The sequence below is a fragment of the Vombatus ursinus genome, unplaced genomic scaffold (genome assembly GCF_900497805.2).
Source record: "Vombatus ursinus unplaced genomic scaffold, bare-nosed wombat genome assembly UNPS02014158.1, whole genome shotgun sequence".
NCBI lineage: Eukaryota > Metazoa > Chordata > Mammalia > Diprotodontia > Vombatidae > Vombatus > Vombatus ursinus.
In genome coordinates this window covers 4,448,321-4,470,942 of record NW_020953936.1, presented here as the reverse complement: position 1 = coordinate 4,470,942, position 22,622 = coordinate 4,448,321, and the positions used below count along the sequence as shown (strand labels likewise).

The 22,622-nt window shown below is 37.7% G+C and overlaps 1 protein-coding gene across 1 annotated transcript in view; it reads left to right on the top strand.

The window, feature by feature from the left end:
- Positions 1–887: 887 nt before the first annotated feature.
- Positions 888–22,622, top strand: part of IGFBPL1 (insulin like growth factor binding protein like 1) — a 62,221-nt gene continuing 40,486 nt past the window's right edge. The window contains exon 1 of the mRNA XM_027859102.1: positions 888–1,456. Within this exon, the coding sequence (XP_027714903.1) occupies positions 955–1,456 (502 nt within the window). The 5' untranslated portion in view covers positions 888–954. The remainder of the gene's footprint in view (positions 1,457–22,622) is intronic.

The window sequence follows — 22,622 nt, the reverse complement described above, 5'->3', positions numbered from 1 at the left end:
CCCAAATGGGGTCATGAAGAGTCTGGATGTGATTGAAACCAGCAGCAACAAGAAGAACAACAAAACAGTACTTTCTATCCAGCTGACTTAGTGGATTTATAAAAGCAGTTTTTCTTCCTCCTACCCCTTCCTTTTCAGTAACCACATACAGTGCGCAAATGTAATAATCTCCCTCCCCTTTTAGACTTCACATTGATACTTCGCACTTTTCTAGAGTACTGATCATGTAATATTTTGTATGATAGTCATTATTGTTTGTCTTCTCTCTAGATTGGTTGCTCCATGACCCCAGGGACCATATATCTTATCCATATTTTGCCTCTCTCCTACTTCCTACTCCAATTTTCTTCTCACAGTCTTATTTCAACATTATTTAAAAAGCAAAACTTTTAATCACGCTGTGGGAAGAATTCTTCAACTTCTCTTATAACTGAAACAGAAGGGTTGTCATGCCAGTTGGCTCCGGTTTCTGGCATATTAGAATGCGACAGAAACCTTAAGCAGACAGGATGGCGGGGTGTAAGGAATACCAGATTGGGAGTCAAAATGCTCCAATTCCACTTCTTTGTCCTACTAGCTATGTGACTTGGACCTCTGACTTTAGTATCCACATTTGTAAAACGAGAAGGCTTGAAAGTTCCTTTGGACTCTAAAAAATTCTGTAACCCCTATTTCACAATTGAGAGAATGGACAAATGTAAGATCTAGCGTCAGTGTGATGCTCCCATTCTCTGTCCTGACTTTGTTCCAGTCCCTATAGCTTTTACTCTTGAGAGTTGGGGCTAGCCTGGGGCTGTCAGCTCCTTCCCCGCCCCTGGCAAAGGAATTGGGTGTGTCCCCACCGCCGCCGCCACCCAGCTGCTACTGTCTATTCTGAAGCAGTCAAAGCAAAGAGTGCCTCTTTCCCAGCCAGCCGCTCTTTCTTGCTCTTTCTTTACCCTCCGGGCCCCCACTATGCCCCGTTTCACTTTTCCCCCACTCCTGCTGCTTTCGCTGCTCCTGTGCTCCTGGTCCCATCGCCTGATAGGGGCAAAAGACAGCGGTAACACCAATGAGTGCGGTCAGTGCATCCCCGAGAACTGCGAACCGGTGCGATGCAAGGCTCCGGAGCTCTCGGTGCGGGACGACTGTGGATGCTGTGAGCAGTGCCTGGGCGCCGAGGGCGAGCTGTGCGGGGGCAGAAGTGGCGCGAGCCGGAGGCACCAAGCCCGCTGCGGCCCGGGACTTGTCTGCGTAAGCCAGTCCCGGGAGGTACTGGGGGCTGCCGCGTCCCAGGAGTCACTGCCTGAGGAGTTGGAGGGCACGGGGCTGTGTGTGTGCAAGGAGGACGGCGCCGTGTGCGGGTCGGACGGCCGTTCTTACCAGAGCGTGTGCGCCCTGCACCTGCACAGTTGGATCTCGGTGAGGGCTGGCCGCGAGCGTGTTCACAAGGCTCACGATGGCGAGTGCAAGTTAGGTGAGTCCTATATCGGACCAAGCTGGGGGATCCTGGGCAAGAAGGGATGGAGGAAAGAGCTGGGCAGCGAGAACCTGCCACGCGACCCCTCTTACTCCAGTGTGCGGCAACTCCTAACTGTATCCCCGACTTACAAAGGAAGGGGGTGGGAGGATATCGGGGGAGAAGAGAAAAAAAGCAGGTATCGGGTTTTCACAAAGTCCGGAGGCGGTCTCCTAGCCTGGTCTCCTGGGCACGGCCCTTGCAGATCAAAAGTCCGGAAGACCTGGGGATAGAGAGAAATGCAGGAGCACGAAACTCACAGGAGGCTTTTTCGCAATGGTTTTAAGTCAGAGATCCCCTTCATCTCTTTCCTCTTCTCCCGACTCTTGAGTGTCTATCGACAAACTTGCCAGTGGGATGGAAATACCAGACTTTTACGGTTTCGACAAATATCATTGTCGTTTTTATTTTTATTTTTGAGATGATAAGAGCACTCATAACTCTGGTGTTTGGATTCCGTAGGGACTGAACGGTGCAGTAATCCCGAATGACCTATGGGCTTCTTGTGAGGAAAGAATTTTTCATTCTCAGTTCTGGATCCGTGCAGTCCAACCTGCCATTATCCCCCTCCCTCTAGGGCTGGGTTGAACCACGCTAGCATTAAATTGATTCCTTTTCTTGGGAAGGGATGACTTCTGTAACTAACTGCTGTCCATCAACATTGCACACCTCTTTCTTGGGCTGAGAAAACCTCGTAGACCTGAAAGGGTTTGTTTATTCTGAAAATTAAGATTTTCTCCCTAAGTGAAAGAAGTAGATGTATGTAATATAAAAATAACTTGAAAAATGTGCACATCTAATTCCTTTTGATCTTGTATATTACTCTGAAGATAGATCGATGGATTAGGAAGATGTGATGGGTAAACAAAGAATGCTTGGGTAAATTGAAAAGGATTAAAGAAATCAAAAGAACCGGAGATGAGACAAAAGAGATACTTAGGGAGCTATGAATGAAACCCTGTAGTTCTGTTGCATTGTCTGTTGGGGTATGCCTTCTTCCCACTCAGGGGCCCAGCTCTGGATTCAGACCGACGGAGTTCGATCCTGGGAGAGCCTGACCCCAAAGAAAAGGGATCACACTTTTTTCTCACTCTCTGGCTCATTATGCTCCGACCCCAGAGTAAAACTACAGGGAAAATCTCTAAATCAAAGCCTCAAAATGGCCCCTGTTTAGATTTTCCCCTGAAAGATTAACAGAGACCTTGAAAAAAAAAAAAAGACTCAATATACAAAATAGATCAGCTATAGGACAGCTATTTATTTCTTCCCCTCAACCCATTACATCTAAAACAGGCTAAAACATCTAAAAAGTTTAGATAGTCCTCCTTAGTACTCAAGATGTTAAAGAAACAACTTTTGAAGTGCTATTTTTAGATTCATTTTTCTTGTGCATCTCATAAACAGCGTTTCTCAATAATTAATAGACAAGAATTTATCTCAATGGAGAAACAATGAACATTTTTCAGGACTCTGCTCATTAGATAAAAAAGAAACATTCACCATTTCTTTGTTTAAGACCTAGAGTTGGACTTGTAGTCAGTAACATCTGGGTTCAAATCTTATGTCAGTTATTATCTTTCAATCCTTGGGCCTCAGTTTCCTCATCTGTAAAATTAAGGGGTTCCTGCTAACTCTATATTTATTATGTTATGATAAGAAGAGTTTCAGTGAAGTAGTTTGAGACTAACTTGATTCTTCTCATGCTTAGCACTGAAAAAAGTTGGTATCCTCTTAAGGTGCAGTGTGATATATTGGGAGAACACTGAACAAAATACTCAATTTAGCAATTAAACTTCTTCACAATTTGGCTCTAGCCTACCTTTTTAGGGTACTTTCACATTATTCACTCGTGGGTGGCACAGTGTATAGAGTGACCCTCTGGTGTTATGAGGGCATGAGTTCAAATCTAGCCTCAGAAGCTTACTAGCTGTGTGACCCCCAGGTAAGTTGATTAACGCTCTGGTATCTTTGCCAAGAAAACCCTAAATGGGATCACAAAGGGTCAGATATAATTAAAACACAAAGTTCTACCTTTCCCTTCCATTCCTTTGCATAGACTGCCCCCACTCCCAAATAGAATCCACTCCTTCATTTGTGGAATTCTTAGCTTTCTTCAACACTTAGAGGTATCCTCTCTCATTGGACACCTTTCCTAATCCTCCTAGTTTTTAACGTATTCTTTTTTTCTCAGATTTTGTATTTACACATGCTTATATGTTCTTTCCCCCATAGTAAGTTATAAGCCTTTTGAGGGTAGGCACTGTTCCTTTATATTCTCAGTTCCTAGCATAAGGCCTAGAACAGAGCTGGAAAGCTTAATACATGTGAACTGAATTGTTGAAATGGAGTTAGGATAGGTATAATTTCTAATCATAGGTCTCATTAGCTGAGTAAACCATGGCAAATAATCATTCTGAGCTTCTTTTTTCCTAGTACACTATAGTGACTAAAGTAATTGACTTGGAGTTAAGAAGATCTGGCTTTAAATTCTACCTCAGATGCTTACTAGCTGTGTGAGCACAGGCAAGTGACTGAACCTCTCTGAGCTTTGGTTTCCCTATCCTGTGTGACAGAATGAATAATAGCATCAATGTGACATTGTACTGAGGATCAGATGAGATAATGCATGTAAAAACCTTGTAAATCTTTTAGCACTTATATAAATGTGAACTGTTATTAATATCTATAAAAGGGAGATGACAATAACACTTACTTTCCTCCCAGGGCTGTTGTAAAGAAAGTGCTCTGTAAACCATTAAATGCTCCATAAATGTCAGTTATTATGGGAGTGCAGTTCTGCATATCATCAAACTGAGGAAATTGAAGAGGCTATCTTTTAATGCAATATTAGTAATATTAGGATCAAATGTCAACCAGGGTTTTGGCATTTTCCACTAAAAATTGCATATTTCTCTCTAGAATTTGTCATAATTTCTCTTTTGCACGGACGCATATTTTGTTTCACTCCATGACAGTTTTCTGATAGGAGCAAGATAAAAAAAAAACGCAACCAGAAGGGTCATTTTATAGACCAGTAAGTACCTAATTATATGCTGACCCAGAGCAACCATTTACTCAGCCATAAACAGCATGAACAGTGTTTTAACAGCCCCCTTTGGGAGGAAGGTTGAATGAAGAAGACCTAAGCCTGAGTAGCAGCTGTTCTGCTTCCAATGTCTTTAATAAAACTGTCCCTTCTCATTTGCATGTTAAATTTTTTGAAATGAGGACATCAGTTTTTCTGTTGGGGAAGAGATATAAGGAAACATTGATTTAGCTTCTTGTCTGAGTAAGCACTATTACACAGAGCTATTTCATTCATGATAGATGGACACATCAAGAATCTATTTTCAGGTTTGTGGACTGATCGATACCCTTTCTATAAAACTTCTTGGATCGTATAATAAAACATCAAACACTGAATCAATGTCCTCTTTAGCTGATCTACATTTGAAATAAATCAAACTATTTTACAAAAATAGTTTACAAAAGCCCAGGTTTCTCTGGAACACAGTTTGAAAAAAAGCTGTATAATCTAAATCCTTATTTTGCAGTAATAATGCTGCTGCTGCTGCTGATAATAACAACTCTTTTTTATACATTGCTTTAAATGCTATTTAGTATTTTGCTTATAATAGCCCTGTAAGTCAGATAGTACAAATATAATCTCCATTTACTGCTAGAGAAACTGAGGCTCATAGAAATTAAGTGATTAGTATATTTTCAAACATCTAGCAAGTGTCAGAGCTAGTATTAAAATTGAGGTCTACTAATTCCAGTGTTAGTACTCTTCCAGCTAAACATTTTGCTTCCCTTGATTTAACTTCCCTCCCCAAATAGGAGCAATTTAGAGGGTAAATGGGAAAACATTGGTATGTTGAGTTTTCTAAATTATAAATATTAATAAATTTAAGTGCTTTGCTATCAGGTCATTGTCTGGAAAGATCATCTTTGCCAACTTCCAACACCTAGTAAAAACCCTAGCTGTTCTTTGTGAATACATAATAAGGAATAGGTCTGGGATAGGTGGAGTTGGCTTTGGAGATGACTGGGGTTGATGGAGAATGGCAGATGAAGAAGCAAACTGGATGTCAGAGGATCTCATGATTAAATAAGAATAGGAAGAGAATGAATTAGTTATAGACTTTAGAGCTAGACCTGAGCTGGAAAAGCTGTGATGGCTAGAAATCTAATTAAGCATTATAATTCAGAATAAACTGAGTTGGAGAGTAGATGAATAGTGACCAATGTAAATATTCTATTTATCTAATCCCTTCACCAAAAGGATCAAGGTCATCTCCAGTCATCCTGATTTATATCTTGCCACTGGACCCAGATGGCTCTTGAGGAGAAGGTGACTTTGCACAGCCCTCCCTCATTTAAATCCAATTCACTTGCAAGTCATGGCATCAACTTCCCGATGTCATGGTCCTCTTCGAGAACGAAGAACAAACAGCAGCAACCAAAAGGAAAACAGGTATGAATGCTCAATAGACTCAGCATCCTAGATCCTGTAAAGTGGTAGTTAGTGACTCAGGTATAAAGAAAGACATCCTGAATAGGAAAGGAAGTACCTATTGAAAGGTGTACAATAGGCAGGGAAAGTATGCCCTAGTGGACTCTCTGGAAGGTGGCAGTAAAAGTGCACTAGCTCTCAGATATATATCTGGAAGAGATCTCAGGGGCCATGAAACCCTTCATTTTTCTGTCAAAAGACAAGATAAAGCACTGAATGAAAGCTAGTAACAGTCAAAACATGGTTGTGGTGAAACTAATTGAAGGTATTTGCTCTGAATCTGATGAGGAAACTGAGGTGCAGGAAAGTTCAATGATTGCATCAAGGTCACACAGATAGTAAGTATCATGATTTGAACTCAGGTCCTCTAAATATAAAGTTAGTGTTCTTTTTACTGTATCATGCTGACTGTTCAGGTCTTTAAGAGACAGAAAAGAATTCAAACTAATTCTTGGCTAGGTTCACTACAGGAAAACTTTAACTGTAACTAGCTTTCATTCAGTTTTTTATGTTGCTTTTTCTAATTAATACAAATTATACAAGATAATGTTGATTTGAATCTCACCTTTTGTGGTAAATGTAGTGCTTATGCATTTAATTAAACATTTATCTGTGCTCTAGTAGAAAATGTTTTTGTTAAATTTTAATTGCTAATGAACCTAATTGTAATTTTAATGCTTGAAAAACTGAATAATTATTTAGTTTATTAAGGTTTGCTATTTTATTTCATTGAATTTTTTTCTCACATCCCACAATGGAGTATTCTCTGATTCAGCATTTATAATAATACTTTCTCCATTACTGGCATTGCCATTCCAAAGTAAATTTCTTTTACTTCCTAGTGTTAAATTTTATATCTTTTGCTTCATGTACTTAGAACTAAAAGACATGGGCATGAGTGCTAGGACTGTTACTTATAAACTTGGTAACCTTGAACAAGTTACCTGAGAAAGGTCAAATTTACTTTCCTGAACCGGTGTCCAGTTTACCTAGTTATTCTTGCAGAGCAAATAGAAGAAGCAGACCTGGTTGAAGTTAGAGGTAGCTGGTAGTGTATAGAGCTCTGTCCCTGGAGTCAAGAAAGCCTGAATTGATATTTAGACTCAGACATTAGCTATGTGACCCTGGGCAAGTCACTTACATTCTGTTTACCTCAGTTTCTTCAACTACAAAATGACAATAATAATAGTACCTACCTTGTAGGGTTGTTATGAGCATCAAAGAGGTAATGTTTGTCAAAGCACTTAGCGTAATGCCTGGCCCTTAGTAGGTACCTTATAAATGCTTTCCCCCTCCCTTTTCCCCTTTGAGGTGAAAGAAGGTCTTTTAGTGCACCTGAAAGAAGAGACAGGCCTTTAGGGATAGGATCTAAAAATATTAGATCACCCTGGTGGTTTGTATATGGTCTGCTGGTGTAGGAGTACTGACTAGATATTCTGGTCTCTGTGGTTACTAAAGAGTGTGAGACCTTCTGTCTCTCAGATCTGCTTCTCTATGGGCAACATTAATTCAATTTCAGAGGATGTGAGGATTTGTATTATTACCAATTACAACTTAGCTCTGAGCCCCCACCATGTTGCAGTTGAATAGATACTAGGAATGTAACTTTGGCATAATGGTAGCAAATTTCTGTAGAAACAGACACATGCTGAAACAATGCATACAGTATTTTTACTCTTAGTATAAAATCAATTAGAAAATAAACAACACCTAGTAAACAATGCATAACAGTAAATTGTAAAAAGAGTAAATATCTACCATGTGGCTAGATCCTGTAATTCTTCCTCTACCCCACCCCCATAGACACAGTATAGCATCAGACCTAGAGTTCTAGGACCTACACTGTTTGAGTCCTCTCTTAAACAGACAAAAAAGTGTAACAACACAGTTCTTAAAGGAGACTTGATTCTCACTTCCCATGGTACTGATTGTCAGATACAAAAGATTTGAAGTTAGGGTCTCAGCTCACTCATGATATGAAAGCTGATATGTGAAATTTGAAGTTGAATTGGAGTTGGAGATGCATTTAAAAGCACATGCAATGTTCTGTCTCTGTTGTCTTCCACATCTCTATTGAAAGGAGAATATTCTGTTTCACCATCTGTTTTCTGGGACCAATACTGGTCATTATAGTTAATCTGAGTTCACCAGAATCAACATGTTTAAAATTTTTTTTTCCACCAAGATAACTGATAATTGCTTAAAACTTAAAAAGAAATTATCTGGAAAATTTAATTATGTGGAAAAATCTCAGTGATGCAAAATATATAAAGTATTTATATTCATGGTATATGAAAGCATTCATGCATGTGTACCTTCATATAGCTTGAATGAAGTTATATTCATGAGCAAAACAATAACTTAAAAGATATTTAAAACCCATTTGCATTTATCTGCTACAATTTCTCCCATTTATGATTTTTTTCATAATCCATCCATCATAAATTGTGAGGCTCCTGGGGGTAAGAGGAGGGCACTTTTTAATGGAAGGAAAACAAAAGTCTTCTCATCATTCTTTTCCAAATCCCTCATTATATAGAGGAAATTGGAATTTTCTTTTCAGAAATATCTGATGAATTCACCCTGAGGGGCCTCAGGTTCCAGATTCAGCTCAGAATGAATACTCTCAGACTACAATATTGCCAATTATACCTTTACTAAGACCATCAAAGGATACAAGAACATTATTGACTAAGGGTGCAGGACAAAAAAATTGGACAATAACAATTACAGTCAGGTATGACTCCCCTTGCCTCTTTCTGTCCCTCACTGAGGCTTGTCCTAGGTTTTGATAACCTCAATAACCAGTGGTAAGGTTCTCTGCAGAGGTGTGCTGCCATTCTTGGAAAGCTGAGGATGAGTTAGGGCTTTGGGAAAGATAGTACATTTCTAGTGTATGGGGATGAGTAAGTCAAGGTATTTTTTTTTAAAAGAAGTCCATTCCTTCTTTCAATTATCCCTGCCTTCTTAGCTTGGTTTCTTTAGTGGCCAGGACCCATGTGGATCCAAAGGATAAAGCTTAAGCACAAAGCTTGCAGCACTCTGGTCTTCTTAAAGCAGCACTTTGCTCAGATCTTCAATCAAATTGGTTAGCTTTTCTTGTCAATAAATGAGGGGTAAGGGGCTGCCCAAAATTGAATAACCCTCTGATTGCTGGGTTTCCTTCTTATTGCTGGGCAGAGAATAGTCTAGTGAAATCCTTAGATTCTCATTACTAGAAGGTTGGCTACCAGGTGAGGACCTTCTTTGACCAAGAAACTTATGAAATAGTCAACTAAAAAAGGAAGATTTGCAACCTACATTTGTAGATTGAGGACCCATATTGATATAACCACAGGGTTTTAGAGTGTTTGTTGCTTCCTATAGGCAAGGAGAGGCCTTATGGTCTAATTGACAGAAAGCCAGTGTTGGAGCCACAAACACTTGACTTCACATTCTGACTCTGATAGGTAATGGCTATGTCACCTCAGACAAATCACTTAACCTCTCATTGTTCTAAGATCTCTTTAAAATTAGAGAACTCAGACCTGCTTCCTTAGAGGAAGTTCCTTGCACTAATGAAATGGATGCAGAACTTACACTTTATAGACAAGTGTGTGCTTGTAAAAGAAAACCTTTTACAAATCCAGGGAAACATTTTGGGTTATTCAAAATCAATTGATTTGTCAGCGTGTGGTTAAGGGGTTATTAGCAATGAGATTACCATTTGCCTTAGAATGAGCAGGATAAAGCTAACAGTAAAATATTTGAAAAGTGTGCTTTGGTGACTGAAAGGCTAAGAAAGGTAATGTTACTTGTTCTTTATTGATTAGGGATTATTGATTAGGCATTAGATTGATTGTCTAACTCAAAGCAATGCTAATTTGACTCCCAAGCTTTTCTGTGATATTTAGGACTGTTGTAGATAGCTGTACTGATAGTCTTAGGCTAGAGTTACTTAAATGTGAATTTGTTCACAAATCCTTGGTGGAAGGTTTGCATTTATTCCTAACAGATCTTTTTTCCCCAGTGCATAATTTTCTACCATATTAAGTCTGCAGGTAAGTGACTTGCCCAGGGTCACACAGCAAGGAAATATCTGAGGCCAGGATTTGAACTCAGGTCTTCTTGACTCTGGGTCCAGTGCTCTGAGTGAAGCAAAAGTTGTTCTTTCTAGCTTTATTGTGCCCTAATACTACTGTGGTGGGAAGCAAGTGTCTCACTCCCAATTTTCCACGTTGCAAATCATATGAAGAGTGGTGTGGCAGCTTAATTTAGTAATAGTAGTTCACTTAATTTTTTTAACCTCAATCACAGCCAACCACATTAAAGTAAAAATAGGGCCTTTTTCAGAATTTGCATAAGTTCTGTATAGACCCAGAAAGAAAGGTAGCATTGAAATCATCTGCTTGATTTAAAGCTGAAATATAAAATTATGCTATTAGCAGTTCCAAAAATACTGTCAAATGATATGCCTTTTTTTTAAAATTTAAGAACTGCTATTTGTTTCCCACTCTATTTATAGGTTGATATTTCCGGTTTGGACTAAGTTTAAAATGCAGTATCAGATGCATAAAAACAGATGAGTAGATGGGTTTCTTGGCCTTTGAGATCTCCTTCCTATGGAGGAAAGCCTGGAAAGAGGCCTGTAGAAAAGATTTGTGTCATCCTGATACCTTACTTCCTGGTTCTGGCTTTTGGTATCAGATCCTCTTCTCTGTAGTCCAAAGATAACAAGTCATTTTGCATGTGAATAGTAGCAAAGCAAGTGCCCTTTAAAGGTGTGTGTGTGTGTGTGTGTGTGTGTGTGTTTTGGTTAGGCAATACAGCTTCTATAGAGATTTCTCCAACCCATGGAGATGATAATCCAAATCAAAAAGGGAACCTGTTTTGATTGCATTGAATATTTTTTAGTAAGATTTTCGCGCAAAGCAACATTACATCCAATTCTTCTTTTAGTTGTCTCTTTATATTCTCCCCCCCACCCCGCCGCTGCCCAAGCTGTCTTTGGTCCCCCACAACTCTTCTGGAATTGTCCTTACAAACCACTGCCAATATCAGCTTCCTTATAGCTATTCCATTGTCTTTTCTTTCATCTTCATTTTTTCCCTTTTTTTTAAATTAGGTAATTGAGGTTAAGTGACTTGCCCAGGGCCACACAGCTAGTAAGTGTTAAGTGTTTGGTGTGAGGCTGGATTTGAGCTCAGGTCCTCCTGATTTCAGGACCAGTGCTCTATCCACTGCACCACCTAGCTGCCCCTGATCTTCATTTTTTTTGCACCCCCTCTCAGGGACCATTCTTTTGCTTTTATTTTTAAAAATGTTTTGTTGATTAATTTTGTTTCTAAATAATAATAATTTCCAAATACCCTCTGTAAAAATAACAACAACAAAATAGTTAAGCAAAATCAGCTAATACTTTGACTGAGTCTGGCAGTGAATACGACATTCTGCACTCATAGCCCCCTGCCCTTCTACTCAGAGGTTCCTTCTTTTGGAACTGATCTCTTCCCTTGATTTCTGAAATAATCCATGTTCCTGATGTTCCTCTGTCTTCTCCAACTATTCCTTTTCAATTTTTATTAATAACTTCTCATTTTCTCTTGCTATCAAACTGTGGATATTCCTTGTTTTCTCTCTGAGCTACATTCTCTTTCTCTCTGATGGCATTTCGGTTACCATGGCTTCAACTTTTGTCTCTATGCTTGTGAAAAAGTTGTTTTGTTGCTTAATTAAAAAAAATTCTTCTTCATTTTAAGTTTATTTGAATATTATGTTTTGGAAAGAGACATGGTCCTTGTAAAAGAAGAAAATCTATATTCAAGGCAGGCTAATCCTATATGTGCCATAAAGCAATAGATATTTGTGTTGGGTTTGGTTTTTTTTTTGGCAATTGGGGTTAAGCAATTTGTCCAGTGTCACACAGCTGGTAAGTGTCAAGTGTTTGGTCTGAGGTCGGATTTGAACTCAGGTCCTCCTGACTTCAGGGCTAGTGCTCTATCCATTGCACCACCTAGCTGCCCCAAGCCAATCCATATTTGGAAGTTAGACTTGGGGAGAGGGGAGCCACAAGGGAAGGAGGGAAGTGGGTCAGAGGACTGAGGGAGGTTCATTGTTTGGAAGGAGAAAACTCTTTCCAAAGACAATGATGAGCATTTATTCTGTTCATGTCCAGACACACAAGGTGACTTTGATGTTTGTCTCTTTTGGTTTTGGCCATGGTACACAGAAAGGAAAAATAGAAGTCAGAAGGAAAGGGAGGAATGACTTTAGTAGAAATAAGGGAGAAGCTGAGGAAGCAGTGGTAGTTAAATCTCTGCCCAAGGCTATGAAGAATCAGGTCTTTCATCTCTCAGTGAAACTCGAGCTGAGCTCAGGACAAGCTTGACAGCTCCCAAATCCAGTAGTTGAGAGCAGACGAGCTGGAGGGAATGGTTAGATCATCTTTTTAATTAGACTAAATGGAAACAGCTGGCAGTCCGTTAATTTTTGATGCCAAGCTACCTTAAAACCCAAAAGCAAACTGGAGGAGTTTTTTGCAGGAAGAGTTTTTGGATGCAAATTGAAAGATTCAGAAGAAATTCTACTTAAGCTTGGTGGGAAACCAGTCGTGAGATTGAGAAGTACTAAAAATAATTAAAATGATGGGGTAGCTAGATGATTCATTGGATAAAGTTCCGGCCTGGGAGTCAGGGGGACCTGAGTTCAAATTCCACCTCAGACACTTGACACTTACTATCTGTGTGACCCTGGGCAAGTCACTTAACCCCATTGCCTCACCAAAAAACAAAACAAAATAAAAAAAAGGAGTGAATAGTTAAAATGAGATCTTGCTCTAGTTGCATTTTTATAAATATGACTAGTAAATGATGTTGAGTCATCAACATCATAGTCGGTTCAGCAAACTACTGTGAGAAAAGCACCATCCAGCCACATTTGGGTTGTCAAGTATGGTAGAAAAAAGCATTAGACTAGAACTTAAGGGACCTGGTTCTGCCACCAACTAGCTATGACATCTTGGTCAAGTCAGTTGACTTCTCTGGGCTCCGATCATGTCATTTAGAAAATTATAAAATTATAAAACTTTAGATTAAAAAAAAAACTTGAGGTCCCCTTCAGCCTGAATTTAGATGACTTCTTGTTGTTCTCTGAGCCTCCTACAGAACCTATAGTTTGTACTACATAATCTAGAACAATTACTTGTCTTGTAGTGACTGCTATTCATGTGTATATGCCTGTTGTCTACAGTACTTATTTTGAAAGTTCACAAAATCATAGAATTTCATACTTGGAAAAGACCTCAGAGGCCATCAGTTGAAGCCTATAAAATATTGCCATTCCACAGTCATCCAGAGTTTGCTTAAGGAACTCTAGTGATGGGGATACACTATTAGTGCTCAACCAATCCATTGTACTTTTGGACAACATAGATTTTATTTTACTTTTAATTTGAAAAACACGAAGTAAAATTAGGCTTTAAAAATACATAGTAGAATAGAAAAAGAGGATTGTACATGAAACTCCCCCATTTCTCCTTCCTTCCCTCCATCCCTCCCTTCCTCCTTTTCTTCCTTCTTCCTTCCCTCTCTTCCCTCCTTCCTTCCTTCTCCCTCCTTCCCCCTTTTCTTGCTTCCTTCCTTCCTCCCTCTCTCCCTCCTTCCCTTCCTTCCTTCCTTTCCTGCCCCTCCCCTCCATACCTAGTTACCTCCAATTAAAGAAAAAAGAGAAAGAAAACAAAGCCCTTATAACAAATACATATGTTGTAGCAAAACAATTCTCTCATTGACCCAGTCTAAGAATGTGTCTCATTTTGAAATTCTGCATATTTAGTCCATCACCTCTTGGTGATAGATAGCGTTCTTCATCATAGGTACTCTAGAATCATATTTGGTCACTATGGTAATCAGAGATCTTTGTCTTCTGTAATTGTTGATTCTTACAATGCTATTATTATCCTATAAATTGTTCTGCTCATTTCACTCTGCATCGGTTGATACAAGTCCTCCCAGGTCCTAAGACAAAAATATCTAACATTTTAACTGTTCCTTCCAGCTTTGTGCCATCTACACATTTAATATGTATTTCTTTAAACAACACAGGATTGAGTACAGACCTTGAAGCACTTCACTAGAGACCTCCAATGAAGTTGATCTTGTGCTATCATAACTGTTCATTGGGTCCTGAGTGCTACTTCTTCTTGAAGCTATGTTAGATCACTTCCTTTTCTAGATATTCACTAATCATCCCTTTTAATAACATGTATTAGGATTTTTTTCACCAGGAATCAAAATTCAGTGGGCCTGTTGTTTCAGCCTGCATTTTATTCCATTTTTTTAAAATACAGATATCTGCTCATTTCTAATCATCTTATTCTCTACAATCTTTCAAAGGTCACTCACCTTGTACCCCTCAGTAATCTGAGAGTTTTTTCATCTGTGCCCAGTAACTTGAACTCATCAAAGGCAGCTGTGTGCCCTCTTACTATTTCCTTTTTTATTTTTAGTATCAACTTCTTGCTAGATAATTTTGTTATGTCCATTCCAGTCTAAAAGCAATTTTCTTCAACAGAAAAAAAGAAAAAAGCCTCCTCTTTGTCGTTTGCTTTCATTATCTTATCCACCCTGAAAAATGGTCCTATCCTTTGCTCAGCCTATTCTTTCCCCCTAGTATTAAAAAAAATTCCTATTTATTGTCCTAACATGATGATAAGTGATTCAGACAGAATGGAGAGAGAAAGAATGGAGACATGAAAGGTTATTCATTCACATATTATCCGTCTTTGGTCTCATATCTCTGTTCCTGAAAGGTAGGTACCACATTTAACTCAAACCGGGTGCTATATATCCAGTGGTCATTTAAGAAGTATCTGGTTGATGATGATGCAGTAGGTACAATGATCAGACAGTTCATGTAACAAAAGAACAGGAGGAGTAGCTTTAAAAAAGAGTTAGTAAGCTGAGTAAATAAAATATTTTGGAGGGGCACACTGATCTTCCATATAAGTCTGACCTCCCTGTAGGTCTGGTCTCCTGTGTGATTCCAGCTATTCTGAAAAGCAGATGTAAAACCTTGCTGATTTGCCTTAATTATGAAGAAGACCACTATGATGGTGCAAAGTTTACATTATATAATTTTTTTTTTAAAGAAACACAATCTTAGCTCTACTTACAGAGGAAGCATTGACAGGGAATAGAAATGGAGAATGTCTTCATCCTTCCATGGCTTAATATGAAGGTCATTAATAATGAATACTTTTATTTTTTCAATTTATTTATTTTATTTTTAATTTATGGAATAAAACAAGCATTTCTATAACATAGTATAATAAAAAAGATGATCGCACATGAAACTACAAATCTATCATGTACAACTTGCTATTCCTTTTAAATATATAATAAAATTATCATGTAAATTTCTTTTTTTTCTTCCCTTCCCCCACACCACCCTAAATACACATTAGACACAAATAGGTACATATATATATATATGTATGTATATGTATATAAAATTATTCTATACACACTTCCATTTATCAATTCTTTCTCTGGATGCAGATAGCATCTTTCTTTGGTTAATTTAGGTATTTATAATAGTCAAAATGACTTAGACATTCTCAAAACAATATTGCTGTTACTATATACATGTTCTCTTGGCTCTGCTCATTTCACTCTTCATTATTTTGTGTAAGTCTTTCCATGTTTTTCTAAGATCATTGAGCTCATCATTTCTTACAGCACAGTAGTATTCCATCACAATCATATATCACGACTTGTTTAGCCATTCCCAAATTGACGGGCATCCCTGCAATTTCCAGTTCTTTGAATACTTTTATTGTTAGCTACAGATTATTACTCTATTAATTTCATAGTATAAAGGCAAATTTGAGACAAAGGCTGATTTGGAATAATCACATTCTAAATTAATGGACTCTAAATCAATGAAGTTTTATGATAATTTGAAGCCACACATAGGGAATCTGGGTTTATTTCTCTAATATCACTTTCAGGGCAATGGCCAGAGTCTGAGAGATAAAATTAACCCCAGTGGATACAGGGAATAGGAGTATTTAATTTTATAACATGTTTGAGACAGCTAGGTCTTAATCCCTCTTGGCTTGATTATAAGAAGAGATATTAAAACTGCATACCTAGCTCCTATTAACTGAATAGAAATAACAGAATCTCCTAGTTAGAAGGGACCAGATGGCATATAGTCCAAGCTGTACCTGAGTAAAATTCTTTAATATACTATTCATGAGAGGTGGTCACCTAACCTCCTGCTTGAAGACTTCCAGGAATTGAAAGTATGGTGCACTGAAAGAATTCTGGTCTTGAAGTCAGGAGAAACCCAGATTCAAAACCCATCACTTACTGGTTGTATGATCTTGTACAAATCTTTTAAATTTTCTGATCCTCAGTTTCCTCATCTGTAAAATGAGAGTAATATTACAATGAGCGGCAGCAGGGGAAAGCGTATAGAAGAATGACCTTGGAGTAGGCAAGTCACTTTACCTTTCTGTACCTCTGTTTCCTTATCTGTAAAATGAGGGAGTTGGATTTGATTATCTTTAAGGTCATTTCCAGCTCTACAAAGATGATTCTATGACAGGAGTTCTGCTTCCATAATAGGTCAACAAGCATTTTTGCTCAAGGGCAAGTCACTTACCTGCTCAGGTCATTCTCTAAGACTAAATTATGCAGGAGTTAACAGATCTGCATTGATGGAGAGACCTTGCATACAGGGAATCTCCTACATGGATGAAATAATAGGTCCCTCCTTCCTTTCTATAAAAAACAAAATTAAAAACTTCAGATACCTGCTTTGAGGGAGGGAGGTAGCGTGCTGTACCGTTGGCTTTAAAGTCAGAGGACCGAAATTAAAATCCTCACTCTGTGACTTAGTATTTATGTGACCTGGGATAAATTCCTTAACTTCTCTGAGCCCCAGTTGTATCGTCTGTAAAATGGTGCAGTTGGACAAGACAATCTCAAAGGCATCTTCTAGCCACCAATCTCTAACACTATTTTTTTTAAAAAGAGGTCAAGGTTAAGTGACTTGCTCAGGGTCACACAGCTAGTGAGTGTCTGAGGTCAAATTTGAACCTAGGTCTTCTTGACTCCAGGGCCAGTGCTCTATCCATTGTGCTAACTAGTTGCCCCTCATACACATACACATACACACACATATACATATGTATATATATATATATAATTATACTTTATTTTAACATTCTTTAAAATTTTTTGAATTCCAAATCTTAAAAGGTTATTATGAGGAAATTATTTTGTAAACTTCAAATTGTTGTATAGATTAGTGTTTTTTTTATCAATCCCTGAGGTGGCCCATTCCATTTCGGGACAGTGCTAATTATTGGGAAGTTCTACCTTATGTTGAACCTCTATCTGTGTCTTTACAATGTTTACCCATGGCTCCCATTTCTGCCCCTCTTGGGAGCAAACTCGATCCATTTAAATACTTGAAGACAGATGTTAGGTCACTCCCAAGACTTCTGTTCGCTAGGAGAAGCATCCTCATTTTCTTACATTGATCCTCATATCCCATAATCCCTTGCCATATAGGTCACCCTGCTCTGAATATACTCTACATCAGGCCTGCACAACATATGGCCACTGGCCAGAGGATTTTGGGTGGCTGTCATGTGACCTGCAGCAACCAACCATCATCAGTCTGAGACAGACTGTATATTGTCATCTACATTGTCATCATAGTACACAGAATTCAGACAAGGCAGAGTAAAATGGAACTGTTAGACCCTCTTTTTTTTTGGAATCAAGACCTTTATCAATACATCCACACCTTGTCAGATTTTTTGCATACCACATAGTACTTTTCACTCTCACTGAATGTAGAGGCCACTAAAACTGTGCTTTTTGTCCACACGCATTTTTGTGTAGCTAAACCCACCTCCCAATCTATTCTTAGGCAGTTTACTTTTTTTTTTTAACCTAAGACTTTGGGTTTAATCCCTTACATTTTCATTTTCTTAGATTCAATACAACATTCTAGCTTGTTGATGTATCTTTTTGGATCCTATGCGTTAGCCACCCTTCCTAATTTTGAGTAATAGAAAAAGTTGATATGCATGCAATGGATAACTTTAGATATGAAACACATAATGGATAAATCATTGTACAAAATTAGGCCAAGGGTAGATCCCTGGGGATTCTACTAGCAACCATTTTTCTAATTGTCATAGTTCTATTTATTGCTTTCATTTGGACTTGCTAAATTCTGAATGGACCTGACTATATGAAATAACCTACGTATTGTCATCTTTTCCATTTGACTTTGTCAGATATTTTGGTGAAATCTGGATAAACTATATTGATAGCATTCTTGTGACCTATCTGTCCAGTGACCTTGTTAAAAATGGTGCTCACTGACTCTAAAGATTGCATCTCATTTAAAAATTTTCACAACCTACCTACATTATAATATTTTCTATAATGTTTTAGTCACAATTTTTAGAAAAAGGGCAGGATAGTATAGTGCACAAACTCTAAGTCAATGATTTTCATTTCAATTCTTGGTAAAATGTAGAATACATTATTATTAAAGGAATGATTAGTGAACATCTACAAAAGGAAGCAATAATCACAAAGACTTAGTAAAATTTCATCAAGAAGAGCTCATGCCAGACTAATCTGATTTACTTTTTTTCTAGGTAAATGAGGGGCGGTGGTACAGATAAAATAGTATATAAAGGGAATGATATAGATAAATTTTACTTGGATTTTAGTAAAGCATTTGACAATGTTGCTCTAGGAAAAAATGGAGAGATGTAAGTTCAATAATAGTAGAGTTAGGTGGATTTGAAACTGGTCAGTTGAATGACTAGAGCCAAAGACTCATCACTAATGGGTTGAGATCAGCTTAGAAGGAGGAATGTAGAGTGCCCCAGAGTTCCATGCTTGACCCTATTCCATTTAACATTTTTATCAAGGACTTGGATAAAGGCTTCGACAATAATTTGTAGCTGAGAGGCTAGTTGATATGTTGGATAACATAATCCAGATCTAAAAAGATTTCAATAGGCTAACACTGGGCTGAATGTAATAGAATGATATTTAATAAGGCTAATAATAATATAGCATTTATTTGGCACTATTAACTCATTTGATCCTATCCCTCCCTCTTTTTTCTTTAACATATTAGGAAACTGAAGCATAGAGAGGTCAAGTGACTATTCTGGATCACATTGGAACTCAGGTCTTCCTGATTTTGAACCCACCACTCTACTACTACTGTATCACCTAACTGCCTGAATAATATAGTTGGATTCAATAAATAAACTTAACAAATGTAGGGAATTATGTGTCTAGACAGTAGTTTGAAAAATATCTGGGGGGGATTTGGTAGACTACGTGCTCCAGATAAGCCAGTAAGTGGTGTACAAAAAAAGCTAATACAGTCTTGGGTTACATTAAGAGAGGCATGGTGTCTGGGACTAGCGAAGTTATAGCATTGCTATATTCTATCCTGGTTGGACCATATCTACAGTATCACATTCAGTATATGAGGCCACATTTTAGGAAGTACTTTGATAAACTGGAGAATGTCCGTTCAGTATGATGAAAGGCTTGAGGCCATGACATGTGAGGATGAATTGAAGTAATTGTGGACGCTTAGCTTGGAGAAGAGAATAGTTAAGGGGAATGTGACAGCTCTGTCCAACTTTTGAAGGGCTATATACAACCACCAGAAAGCAGAACTAGGAGCAATGGGTGAAAATTGGAGAGAGAAAAAAATAACTTTCTAACACCTAGAATTCTCCAAAAGTGGAATGGGTTGCTCCAGGAGGCAATGGGATCCTCCTCATTGGAAGTTTTCAACTAAAGGCTGCATGGCCACTTGAATATATTATTGATGAGATTCTTGTTTGGATATGGATTGAATGGAATGGCTCCTCATGTCCTTTTCAGTTTTGAGATTCAGGAGGATTAAGGATTAAGCCATGGGGATTAGTTTCAGTGAAGAATAGGGAGGCCTTCTCTTATGTGATTGAGAAGAAAGTTTTAAGGATGGGGGTTTAGTTACCAGAAAATGAAATCAAGCTCATTGACCTAAAGTTTGTACACTATGTTCTCCTTTCCTTTTTTGGAAAATTGGGACATAGGCCTCTCATAAAAAAATCATAGAACAAATATATGATTTATGAGGGTTTGGTAGTGGTAATCACTAAACGTGAGTGGTCACCAAGACATCCATTTATGATATATATATAAAATTTGGAATTTACTATAATTTTGTTTCCTATTTCAAGGAGAATACTTGTAATAAAATGACTCTCTTAGGAATTATTTTAAAGATACTGTGTCATCAGTTAAAAGAAAACACCATAACTTCCCCCTTTCATGCTCCATCTCTTTCTCCTTTGATATGCCTAAGTCCACACAAAAACAAAGGGTTCTTATTTTTGATGTGGAGATGGAGTGACCTGGAAAGAAAGACACAAAGGAGTCATTATTTTTTCCTTTTCCAATCTGTTCGGTGCATATTCTGCAAAAGGTCTCATGCAATTAATTTTTTTTAAAGACTCACTTGTTTAGTGTGCTGTTCTCTTGCCTTAATTCTTGTATAGTATCAGTGGGTAGGATCAGGAAAACAGTAAATTGAACTAATGTTTTGAATGCTTTATGAATTAAGAACCCAAAGGCCGCCTTGCTGTAAATACTGGAGTTTTTGTATTTTCATACCGATGGAAACTCTAACTCTACTGACAAGTCAAGATTTGCTTTTGTAGCGTGTTACTAAGTAACTGGGATAGCCTGTAAATGCCACTTTGTCAAAGGAACAAAGAAATAGGAGTCTCATGCATGAAACCTTTCATGCTGAGATTTCAAATTCCATGCTGTGGATGAAGCCATTTCATGTTCTGCCTCAGAAATGTAACTTCAGCAGTGATTAGCATAAATTAATGTTGTGGGGCTCATTGCTTATTCAGTTATTTGGTTACAGTGTTATAATACGGAAAGAGGGTATGCAGATGCCTTTTGACATCATTTCTTTGTTAATTTCTTTTCCAATAACCTCAAACCAGCCTCAGAGGAATTTGAGGATTACTTTTCATTCTAACTCTCAAAGTTCCAGTTTGTCATGTCCACTAACACCACACAAACATTTTCAATTTTTGCTAAAAGCCATACTTACTCATTATGACTAAAGTGGATGTGTGGCTTCGTGCAAATTTATATCACTGAGCTTAAAATTAATCAATTCCATGAATGGTATCCTCTGTTTGCAAAAACAGAAAGGAAGAAAATTTCCAACATAAGGCTACTGAAAGGAAAGCCAACATTTTTTTTTGACTTTCCAAGGTCTCTAAAATAAGTATCAGTTTTTATCTCTCTCCCCCAAGACAATTATTCTAAACAATTTTTCCCCTTAGTGACTCTATGGATATAACTTCTTACTGATGTGTTAGTTATCTTGGTGCTCTGTTGCTATTCTCCTCCTCTTCTTCCTTTTCTTCCCTTCCCCCAGTGTCTCACACTGAGGATCTCTCCCTTCTTTCTCTGCAGGACTGGTCTTCTATGTTCCATTCTATCATGGCAGCAGCAATTCAATAAACTAATCCCTACTCAAGAGTTAATGATCAGTGATGGCTAGTAACAACCATGGTGGGTGATGATGATATCTGATTCCCCTCCATTGATTATTCATCTTACGATAAAAAAGTACTCTTATTCTAGGCTTTCTTTATATTTTCTTATGGCAGGAACCCCTTTGTCAGTCCAGCGAAGCCTATGAACCCTGTCTTACAATAATGTTTTAAAATATATAATGTAAAATACATAGGATTACAAAGAAAATTAATTAAATTGAAATACAGTTATCAAAAAATATTTTTAAAAAAATTCATGGATCCTCGGTTAAGAACCTCTGAACACATGTATGTATCCATGTCAGCTTATCAATAATTCATTCTATACTCTCTTTTGACCTCTGGTCCTTATGATTGCACATTCACCAATCTCTGTTTATATGCACACAAGTATACTTTTTAATATATATTTTGTAGAATTATAGAATCAATTTTATATAGAACCTCAGGTTCTGCTTTTTAAAATTTTTGACATTTTCTATAAATGTTTCCATATTCCTGTGTATTACTTGTCTTTTGATTTTTATGGCCATTTTTGGCCATATACCATTTTTATGGTATTAATATACCATAGTCATTTCCCAACTATTAGGTAATGAGCTTGTTTCTATTTCTATGTTATTACATATAATGCCATTAAAACATGTTTATGTAGGTCTTTTTTTCTTTTTAAATACTTCTATAGAATATATTTTCATGGTCATATATTTTGCAACTTTTATTATGTATCAACTCATATATATCAGTGTGTATATGTGTATACATATAGGTAGATTTGCAAAGTTCTTTCCTCAATAGCCTCGCAAGGAGGGTATTACAAGTATTATTATCATCCTAGAAAGGTAAGATGACTTTTCCCAAATCATATAGCTACTGTCAGAACCAGGAAATGAATCCTGGCTTCCTCTAATTTTAGTTCTAACACTCTTTCCATTACACCATGCCTTGTACCAAGTTTGCATTTCTACCAGCAATGTATGAGTGTTTCCCCATAGGAGAAATAC